General features: G+C 39.7%; 1 protein-coding gene across 2 annotated transcripts in view; it reads right to left on the bottom strand.

The window, feature by feature from the left end:
• NDUFS1 (NADH:ubiquinone oxidoreductase core subunit S1) overlaps positions 1–11,103 on the bottom strand; it is a 14,671-nt gene extending 3,568 nt beyond the window's left edge. The window contains exons 1-14 of one of the 2 annotated variants that reach the window (XM_010713500.2): positions 10,987–11,103; positions 10,748–10,839; positions 8,908–9,015; positions 7,743–7,819; positions 7,570–7,651; positions 7,328–7,458; positions 6,457–6,642; positions 5,871–6,005; positions 5,426–5,540; positions 4,307–4,452; positions 3,696–3,824; positions 2,415–2,544; positions 1,803–1,963; positions 366–520 (exon numbers count right to left, since the gene is read on the bottom strand). In XM_010713500.2, the coding sequence (XP_010711802.1) occupies positions 366–520; positions 1,803–1,963; positions 2,415–2,544; positions 3,696–3,824; positions 4,307–4,452; positions 5,426–5,540; positions 5,871–6,005; positions 6,457–6,642; positions 7,328–7,458; positions 7,570–7,651; positions 7,743–7,819; positions 8,908–9,015; positions 10,748–10,839; positions 10,987–11,050 (1,711 nt within the window). In that variant the 5' untranslated portion in view covers positions 11,051–11,103. Of the gene's footprint in view, positions 1–365; positions 521–1,802; positions 1,964–2,414; positions 2,545–3,695; positions 3,825–4,306; positions 4,453–5,425; positions 5,541–5,870; positions 6,006–6,456; positions 6,643–7,327; positions 7,459–7,569; positions 7,652–7,742; positions 7,820–8,907; positions 9,016–9,853; positions 9,974–10,747; positions 10,840–10,986 lie in introns of those variants that run through there. The other variant, XM_019617052.2, reaches the window with a different exon arrangement.
• Positions 11,104–11,109: the final 6 nt, after the last annotated feature.

The following is an 11,109-nucleotide window of genomic DNA, read 5'->3' as shown; positions in this document are numbered from 1 at the left end:
AAAAAGTGATTCAGCCTCTATAGCCATTCAGCTTAGTAGAACTCCTGGAACAGGGAGCTTAGCGAGTTAAGATAATACCATGTTTTGGTATGACAGAACAGCTGGGAACCAACATCTTTCTGCCAGGTCTGAAACTAAGCTGCACACTGTCTAACTGGTTTATATTCCCCGTTAGTCACCAATAATTTCTTATTTCTACTTAAAAAGAAGTCTGTCAGTTGCATGTTGGAAGTTTCATTTCTTATCAGAAATGAAAGGCTATAATTTATCAAAGAGTCAGATACATTTCTAAGATTATGACACTGTGTAGGCTCTCTCTCCAGATTTTAGCTGACAACACTCCTAAATTTATATCTACTAATTACCTTGATAGATGATAAAGCAATCCTTTGGTAAATCCTGACGTGTTATACAACCAGAATCTGCTCCCAAGAGATACAATACTTTGGGAGGATTTTTCCTAATTGCCTCCACTCCTGGTTTGAAACCCAGGTCCAAAGCAGCTACCTGGCTTGCAACCCTGCAGGAACAAACATGACTGCAAGTTATTTCAGGATTTTCTCATCAGAACAGGCTTAACTTTTTGACCAAATATTTTGGACTGCTACATCTCTAACAGGACAAAATTGAAGCATAAAGGCAGCTGTGAGTTTTGAGAAAGTAGTTGACAGAGACTGACTGATGCCAATTCAACTCTTCCTGATGAATCCCACTTATTTAAGATGGGATAGCAGAATAAAGACAGACAATACAGTTCAAGACCTAGTAGTGGAGAGCCAACTTGTCATGTGGAACACCACAGTTCACATTTCAGCCATGACCTTTGCTTAGCAGGACTTTTTCCACAGGGCAGATGAAAGACTACCATGAACCACACTGATTCATCTTAATTTTAAGACCACCACTACATCACTACTCATTTATTCACACACAAAAAACATTCTTAAAATGAAGTTGCCACTCCTATTTTGCAGCATTTACTTTTCCATAATCCTGCACAGTCAGGTACATGTTCATGGATATATTTAGAAATCTCTGTAGAGTACGTATCTTTCAGTGTTACTGAAATAAAAATTTCTCCCTTCATGCAAAATGAATTATTTTGGTATTAGAAGTTTGAGTTTCAACAGTAGGGTTTTACATTTCAGCTTCCTTGAGAGGACCAAGCATTGCTCTTGCTAAGGAATATTTGACAGAAGGACTTCGCTGCATCTCTGAATCTGAGAGCAACCGTACTTGCTGAAATCATTTTTCTTTTGCAGAAGTTGTCAGCATGACAGTCAGTTTCAGAACGAGCGGGGAAGGACTTCCACAAGAGAAGCTTGCCTACTGAATTAATAATAGCACTAAGGTGAAAAGCTTTAAGGTGCATATACCATTCAGTTATGAACTTGCACATAAAAGAAATAAGAGGCCATACTATTTAGATGAGCTTGCAATGCTGTTTTTCTTTACCGAGATAAGAAGCCATCATTTAGCAAACGACAGTGGTCTGCCCTGCCTTTTACTGGGCACTTTGGAACGTTAAGCTCTTTGTAATTTGTCCCTCTAAATTTACATTAAATTCCATAGTTAAAAGTGCAGAATAAGAGAATCTAACGTAATCTTGTTAAGAGCCTGATAAGTTTGCCAGGTCAAGAAACCCATTTTTGTTTATGCCTCTGCTAGTTACATTCCCTGCAGGTTCTAACCTAATAAAGCATTTGAGTATACACAAATGTGTATGCATATGTTAAGGTAACTTGTGTAGGGCCAGCATTAAGTGAACGAAAACAGCCCCCCTAAAAAGCTTTAAAGCAAACCTGTGAAGGATGTTCATAACTTTCCAATCAGAACCAACACCGCTCTTAGTCCTGGCATTTTGTGCAATGGTGGAAACTGCAGCATGGATAGCTGCTCCGTCACTGCGCTGCAGTGCTGCACTTCCTACCACCACCACTGGCTTTTTAGCTTGGTTGAGGACCTGTGAAGGATCAAGGCATGAATTCTAAGGCTCTGATGACTATTCTTAGTGCAGATAATATAATAGATAGCATAATTTCTACGTGAGTCTTCCATGCAAAACTACAGTTCTGAAATAGTCTTTATTGCTAAATGAAACAATTACAAGAGAAATGACAGTAGGTACCCTGTTAGTACAGAACTATACTCCAGACTCCTAAGTGGAAACAGCAGTGGCTGGTACAGCCTGTTTCACATCAAGAAATATTTCAGGAGTTTCCTGCACCAGAAAGTTTTTACGTAACGTATTAAACAGTTCACACATGCCTAGTGAACACCAATCGCTATCTCTGCATTTAATTAAAAGCTAATAACCCTATACAAAGTACTTCTGATTAAGTCTGTCTCTGTGAGGAATCCAGACTGTTATTCAGTGTATCTGAACTCTTGATAGATTCAGAAGAAGCGTGTACCTTGCAGAATGCGTGTTTCCCAGAAGCAATGTCCTGAAGTATCTGTGGGGATTCTCCCAGATGATCATACGTGTAGGTCAAATTCACAGCAGAGCCAACAAGGGCCACATGCAAGTCATTGTGAAGCCAGCTGAAAACACAGCAAGTGTTACACAAAAGAAATACAAGATTTTAGTCAACCAAATCCACTGATATAATTTCCCAAAATAGGATGCAAATTCTTTCAAAACAGTTTAAATATAACTCACTGTTTTAATAAAATGTGGCTTAACATTATTATTTTGGGCAAGCTCATGGTTTTTAGAGCCATTTCTCTATATACGTTCTGGGACTAATGCAACAGCACACCTTATGAAAGTTCAGACCTCAGTCCTCCATTCAAACTTTTGCCAATTTAATGGGAAAAAAAACATGCACAAAATGAGGTGCTGCACCTTTAAGGCATCTTTTACAGTGTTAAGCAAAAACAAGCAAAGAAAATAGAAAAAAAACTCATCCACTGCTAATATTAAGATTATTCTTTTGTTTAACTCTGTTACTTCAGAATTGAAATTAGAATCATTCACAGAAGAGTTCTGGATTGGAATGTTTTAGAAATCCACTTGCTTATTTGATACAAAGAAAAATGTTGCTGTTAGAAATTTCTTTTTTGCAGTTTCTCATAGCACAGTCTTACAAGAAACAGGTTTTCCATAAATTTAATTGCATTTTTCTTTTCATCTCAACGTTTTGAAGGTTGTCACTGTTTAAAATGATGCACTTTAGAAAATCCCCGAACATTAGGTAGGACAGGGCTTTTTTAACTTCAGTGATCACCCACTGATGCATCTTGTTAAAGACGAATTAGCAGTGTTCAAAAGAAATGGCTCCACTGCTTGTCAAAGAAAACATTACATTTGAATTACTGTTACTAATCAGAAAGCCTAGTTTGTTAAAACAATGATATAAAAAGAAGCAAAGTGATGCTGAAAACTGTTCTTTAAAGAGTTATGCTTTAACAAGCAACTTTAAGACAAAGTCTGAGGTGTCTGTGTTACGTAAGAAAGGAATAAATGAACGTATGAATCTCTGTAAAACAAAGTGAAAATGAACAAAACACAGCTGTACACTACAGGAAGAAGAGACACCCCTTGTCTACATGTCCCCTTTTAATAAAGGGTGAACTAAATCCACCAGGTCCACCTGAATGAATGCCTGCAACTTACTGCCTGCAGCTCCAGTAGAGCACTGCGCCAAATCCAGATGCATTTGCATGCTTGTTTACCACCAAGGGATACAAACCTCTTTCGAATTCTAGCATTAAAAAGCGGTGCCTCAAAGCGTGGATTGGTGCCAACCAGAAGCAGGACGTCTGCCTCCTCCACTCCAGCAATCTTGGTATTAAGCAGGTAGTTAGAGCGTAAATCTGTGCTGTAACAGTGACATAAGAAAGAAGCAAGGCAGTGAACATTCAGGGAAGGAGTAAAGAAATAAATGTGAAAAAAAAAAATGTAGATGCCCCAAATATATACTTTTTTTTTAATCTCAGGAAAAAGATTTTTTATTCTGAATTACTAACCCAAATACAATCAGCAGCTTTCCTGAGTGTCAGAAACAGCAACCATGAGAAGAATTACAACACAGACAACTAAATAAAATGATTGAATTATCAAACTTATAACAAAATACAAAACTCTCAGCAGCTTGTTGTCAAACTGCAGCAGACTCAGTAAATGTGAAGCACACAAACCTTGCTGTAGTGGAGACTTCTGCCTCTGCTCACAATCAATACTCTATAACATGCTAACACATCAGCAATTACTATCCTTGGTCATCTCAGATTCTTACCATAAAATGATTAACAGACAGGAAAGTTTATTAACAATAATTTTGAACTTTGCCTGAATTCTTACCCAGCTCCAGTAGTAGGAAAGATCTCTTCTGTGCAGAGTGTATCGCAATTTACTCTATTCAGCAAGTCTTTTAGAGCTATTAGTGCTTCTGCATCCACCAGTCCTCCTACAATTGCTGCTACATCCTTACCTTGGACAGCCTTTAGCTGGAGGGATAGAAAGTATAAACATAAGCAAAAGAAACCACAGAAATGAATTCCCTTTGGGCCCAGGTAAATGCGTTACATTAGGACGAGCCAAAGACAGGCAGTCTACTAGCCTGGAGGAACACAAAAATCAGCAGTATGAGACTTCTGCAAGGCAGCAATTCCAACTCCTTCAGAGCTCACAACTGAAGCAAGGAACAACTCTATGCAGGGGTCTCTCGTTTGAATTATCAAACCTGACTGATTTTTATTTGGTGTTGTGAGGAAGACTAGTTAATGCTTTTATTTTAGTGAAGCTACAGCACAGACAAAAAACAAACTTCCATTGGACAAGCTCTGGTAGTAAACTCAATCCCCAGGCATTATCTGAGAAGCAATGACTTTCATAACAAATCCTGCTACTGTACCACAGAGTGAAACACCCAAGGAAAGTTCAATTACAGTTACTCAATTCTACTTCAACCCACATAAAATTTTAATCAAAATCCAGAGCAGTCATGCAGCACTTCATTTGAGCACCAGAATCAATCACTGCACACAGAGAGCAATGAGGCAGGCACGATTCAGATAAAAGTAATTCAGAATTAATGGCTCCGATGGCGAAAGTGTTGATAGCACAATTTCAGTAAATTTAAAGATTCAGACAGATCAGAGTGATTTAAGAAAGGCACTTCCTCTTGGGATTCTGAAGGAGTAGTTTAGTTTGCTGTTTAAATACAGGCAGTGCATAATTTGGGGTATGTTCTTGAAATCACGATAAGGCAAAGTTCTTCAGGACGTCTAATCCACAAAATACTGAACCATATTCAAAAGATAACAGATTTAAGTGGAAGTACAATAGAAGCCAAATTCTTCCCACTAACCTTAGAGAAAAAAATCCTTTTCTATATAGCTCTTTCCCTATTAATCACTTTAACATGTCCAGCCCTAGAAATTAACTTTACATGCTATATATACTGAAAATTGCTCTTACCACACCAGCAACACGAGTTAACACATCCTCCCATGAAGCATAAACAAAGAGTCCTTTCTCATTTTTGATCATGGGCTGAGTAAGCCTCTGACGCTTCAGACCATCGTATGCAAACCTGAGTGAACACACTGATATTAGTAAAGAGCAAAAACACTGAATACTTTCTAAGACTATATTAAACAAAGTTTGAAGTTTGCAATTATTAGAAAAAGAATACAGGTTTTCCTTCTCCAAACTATGCAAAAAAAGGAAAATGCCACATAAATGAAAATACCACAAAACCCCATAGCCTCTGTTATCAGAAGTATGTTTTACCAATTACTCTTCACTGTATCTTTCCAATAGTAACAGCAAAAATCAGGAGTCAGAGCTATTGTGCAGGTTTCTGGTTTTTAAGTGTGCCTATGTGTGCATAAATGCATGTGTGCAAATATCTCCCACACACCTTGTTTTGTCAGATATCCATTCCTCATTGATATCTTCATGCAGCCTTGGCAATATTCTCATCACCTCTCCAGTCCTTGTGCTCACTACAATGTTGCTTCCAACTGCATCAAGAACATCAATGGACTCTACCTTCCTATTCAGGAGAATAAACAAAGCATTTGGAGTTTCCTTTAGACTAACAGCAGACAACTGCATAATAAATATTAAAAAATAATCAAGTGCTATAGAGTTAGCTTTAGACTTACAGTAAAGAGGTTTGTGTCAAAGATATTTTAAATAATTTGATTTTAATTAGTTTCAATTTTTCTTTATACACATCTTTCTAGTAAGTATAATCTCAAAGATTATGAGCATAATCTAAAAAATTAAAACTAAGTGTAGTTTATAACTATACCCAGAAACTGGCATTTTTCCTTTTCAAGAAAGATTTCTGAGTCAGTAACAATGTTAGATTTAGTCTACTAAGAGTTCTACAATTAAAAAAAAAAATCAGAAAAAATCTTTGGATCCAGATGTGGGCATATTGTCAGACAAAGCGTAATAGGAAAAACAGAGAAAGTTGCACAGTAAGCTGAGACACACACCTTGTCTCCCATGGGCGCGCAGTAAAGGCATAAGGCTTGGAGGTAAGTGCACCAACGGGACAGATGTCAATAATATTCCCTGATAACTCAGACATGAACATCTTTTCAACATAGGTACCAACTTGCATGTCATTTCCTCTTCCAGTTGTTCCCAAGTCATCTACACCTGCGACCTCACTAGCAAATCTGGTAGATACAATAAGATTGAAAAATAAATTTGGAATGCTTAACAGCAACACAGCACATTTTTTCCAACACTCTTTCTGAAGATGAGAGAGTTAGCCTTCATTCTCATACCTGAAGAAAGAACTACTACTTAAATACATTCAGCAGTGCCATCTCACGCAGGACTGTACATCTGTTGAAACTCATTTAGATGGGGCTACAAAAATTAGGTGTAGTTAAATCAAAACACCACAGTAGTTCAGTGGTCACTGAACTTCACAGTTAAATTCTAAGATAAGCTGTACCTAAGAACTTCTAGAAAGAAGTAGAAAGGTATGTTGTATTCTTTTTCCATCTGGCTCAAGTTGCTGGTACTGAATTTCAGAACCACAAAACAGCTGAGGCTGTTACCAGAGGCTGTCAAGAATAAATATATCTTGCAGTTCTGGCTGAGGAAGTCACCAGTTCTGTCTAATAGAGTGCCAACTTCACTCCATTCTGGCCATCTCTCTCTCTGCTTCCTTTGACAGCTGTACGGCAGCTCTGGGAAAACAGCCATCAGTCCCTATCAGAAAAGGTTCTTAAGTACAATTAGAAAACGAAAAAAAAAATGTTGGCTGCCCCTCACATTTCTTTTACAAGTAACAAGTTTATACAGATACTCCTGCTCAAGTACTCTTTCCAGTGAAAAAATAAAGGACATTACCTGATACACCGAGTGCACTGTATACACCGAGTCATGATTGTTTTGACTAATGGGCCAATGTTCTTGTCCTCAACAGCACGTTTTCCCTCTCTAAATCTACTCCTATCACTGCCAAACATCATTGATTGATCCTAGAACAGACAATGAAAAAAAATATATATGTATCCAGACTACTGGACAGTACAATTTAACCTAAGGCAAGACATTAATACATGTCTACAACATTTAAATGAATGTTGTACCTGTAAGTCACATTCTCCACCCTGATCACAGATAGGACAGTCCAGTGGGTGATTTGCCAGCAGGAATTCCATTACACCCTCTCTGTTGGGTTCAGGAATAGAGTTAATGTCCACTCCATACCCATTAGCAGACAGTACAAGTAATCAGCCACAGGTGACTAAAATAAAGGTACCTTGCTTTCCTGGACTTCTCAGAATTCGTCAGAATGTTCCAGCCCTTCATAACTGGCATGGCACAAGCAGCTACTGGCTGCAATCATCATAAACAGCAAGCATGAGCACAGCATATTTCTTCTCAGTATGGGCATAAATCCCAGCCTCCCCCCCGAATTCTGACATAGGCATCTGCTATTAATTTAACACATAGTAGAAATAAAAAGGTATCTGCACTAAAAAAGAAAAAAAGGAAAACCTAACCAATACAGAGTCACTAGAAGTCATATTTACTAATAACATGCTGTAAAAAAAGGTTAAATAATTGAGGTACATTATTTCAAAAACCTCTAGTACTGAAGTTGAAAGCACATATTATTTAGCTACTGGGCACTTATTTGGATACAACATTTCCCAAGAGTCTTGGAATAAAACTTTTCACAAGATGAATGCAAAATTATTAAAAACTCCTGCTCAGAAATTGAATCCTTCCTGCCTTCCACTCACATTATGACACAGATCATCATTTCAGTCTGCAATGATGCAACACTACCAGAGATACAAAGCTCAAACTGTTGAATTTGAGCTGATGTGAGCTAGAGAGTTTCACATGGGTACATAAATGTTTATTTAAATGCCCAATCCAAAATTCCGAAAGAATCCTTAAGTATCTAACTGGACTTCATAGAACAACACTGCTGAAGGCAGCAGTCAATCCTAAAGTTAATTACTATTTTACAGGGGACTTCGATGGTACACAATGCACTAAAATACAAAGTAGTAACTACAGTCCTTCCTTAGCTAGAGCAAACATGCAAGTGCTAATCCTATGGCAGAACAAGTGTTCTGCTTGTGTGCTATCAACTGAAAATCCACAGGCGAAGCTTGAATTATGTAACAAAAACATATCTGAAAATATATACAGCTATCAAATGCTCATCTCCAGCAGCAAGATAATCCATAAGAAATGGAGTGATTGACCACAGGTCTAAAAAGTAGACAATCACTGCAACCCAGCATAACTTAGTCTTAATGCATATATGACACAGAGATTAACTTAAAAGTGGGAAAAAGGAAAAATCTGCTTGAAGCAGCTGAATTATAGTAACTTCTGTGCTTAAGATTATGAAAAACAAGTATGAAGCACAGCAGAAAACTGTACTTCTTATGGAATATACACAGTACCTTTGGAGCTTTCTCTATTTCCACAAGACACATCCTACAGTTTCCAGCAACAGAGAGACGGTCATGGTAACAAAACCGCGGTATCTGAATTCCAGCCTTCTCACAGGCCTACACAGAATGAAGAACAAAAGGAAATTAAGTTTTAGTTACATCTTCCAGTAAGATCTTATAACATACAGGACATACAGCTGAAGTTTCTTCCAAAGAGCGGCAGTTTTAGTGCTCAGAAATACAGTGCTTTCAACCTTTCAACTCAAAAGAACTCCTAGCTTCTGTAGGAATAAGTTTTAAAAACTGTAAACAAGCAGCAATATGTAAAGGTTATTAATAATAGATATGATTATTTTTCAACACAAGGCCTAGCTGAGGAAGTGAGAGTTGTTCTTTCATTCTTTCCTCAAAAGTTGAAGAAGTCTGTTTATTAGATAGAACCCCAGAAGCAAAAATAAAGTTTTAAAGAAAAAAGGCGCTATTTGAAAAAAAAAAAAGTATATAAAAAAGGAAAACCTGAAAGACATATAAGAAAGAATGGGCATTATGACTTCAGAAAGTTCAACAAAATGGGTACTCAGCATGAATGTACAGGGGCACTATCAGTCTTCAATCTCAGCAGAAACTTAAGCCCAAAGAAGCATTCTTCCATGCTATGTCTGAAGAGGCAACACAATGGGTCAGACAATAGATTTCCTGAGAATGGATGAAGCCACTTTTTGCCTACAGTCCTCCCTCCCCTCCCCCCATATCATAGGATTTCTGCTAGAGCACTAGCTTCAGGTGACACAAAAACCACCACAGAATTATTTGTGTAGGTATCACCACTGAGAAGTCGTCATCAATTAATTAGTGATTTGTACCTGTAGCAATTGGACAGATCAGTACAATAAGAGTATTAGCACAAAAGAAAGGTGTACCATAAGGGAATGGAAAAAAAAAAAAAATTCCTTACCCATATTGGAAGAGTGCAGGTTCACAGGAGAAAACTCCACCAAGGAGGAATCTCAAGAAAGAGATCCTTTCCCCAGTGGGGGTCAGCCCTTAAATGAGGTCTAAGAGAGGTGCAGTCAGGCTCCACCCCTTCCTGTCACACAGGGCTACACCTCCTTTCCCTAGGAGCTCAATCAGTGGTTCAGGCCGTGACTCAACAGTTCCCGTACAGTATCCAAAGAGTGAGGGTTCTACCTTGAAATAAAGGCTATGTTCTAATTCATTACACTGTACCCCCACTGAATGGCCGCTTGAAAAGATGTCAGACTGGAGAATGATGTACTTGAAATTTTGGCCTGAAAAGTAGCAAAAATGAGCATAAGCTGGGAGATCCAGGGTCTGCTATTCCCCACAGCAGAAAGAATGGAAGCAGTGCAGGAACAGCATTTTGGACTATAAGAACTAGTAACCAAAAGCAATCCCTTGTTTGCCTCAGACACCACTTTAAGGAACAAAATCAGCAGATGATGATGCTCAGTTCAGCCATTAGACAACTGCTGCAGCTTCTAGAATCTAGAGCTAGAATTTGCAGCTTATGGAGTTTGCCATAGCTGAATAGCATTCTGAGCTGGAACTTCATCCAGAACTTATTTAAGCCTGTTCTTATACGTATTACTTCAGCCTCGCAGATTGGATTCAACCTGAAATCGGAGGCACGCAAGGCCAGGCTGGACCGGCCGCGGGCAGCCCGACGTGAGTGGCAGCCCCGCCCACAGCAGGGAGGGGCTTTAAGGTCCCTTTCAAACCCAACCAATCGGTAATTTTAAGATTTTAAGGGCTTCTGCAAGCGAGAACCCAAATGCCGCAAAGAGCCGCGACGGAGGCGCAGTAAAGCCTCGCCGTGCGGCGCCCGCACCTGCAGCACCGTGGTTCCGGGGTCCACCAGCACGGGCTGGCCGTCCACAAACACCTCGATCTGGTTGCTGGCTGCCGTGGCAGTCGTGCGGCCTGAAAGACAGGGAAAAGTTTTCGTGGCAAACCCTTCCCCGGCTGCCGGATGCCGACGGGCAGACCCCGCATCCGCCGCGGTCACACGGAGCCGACGCGACTCCGGTCCCGCACACCTCCCGCCGGCAGCGGGCCGGCACCACTTACCGCGCAGTGCGGAGGCCGGCGCGGCTGCGGCGAGGGCCGTGCGGAGGGCGGGCAGGCGCAGCATGGCTCTGTGCGGAGCTCTGCGGGAGAGAAGCGGCGCGGAACGCCTCGCGGCTCGCTACA

Source organism: Meleagris gallopavo, chromosome 7, assembly GCF_000146605.3.
Source record: "Meleagris gallopavo isolate NT-WF06-2002-E0010 breed Aviagen turkey brand Nicholas breeding stock chromosome 7, Turkey_5.1, whole genome shotgun sequence".
NCBI classification, from domain to species: Eukaryota; Metazoa; Chordata; class Aves; order Galliformes; family Phasianidae; genus Meleagris; species Meleagris gallopavo.
The sequence above is the reverse complement of the archived record's forward strand: the minus strand, read 5'-3'. Positions and strand labels throughout refer to the sequence as shown.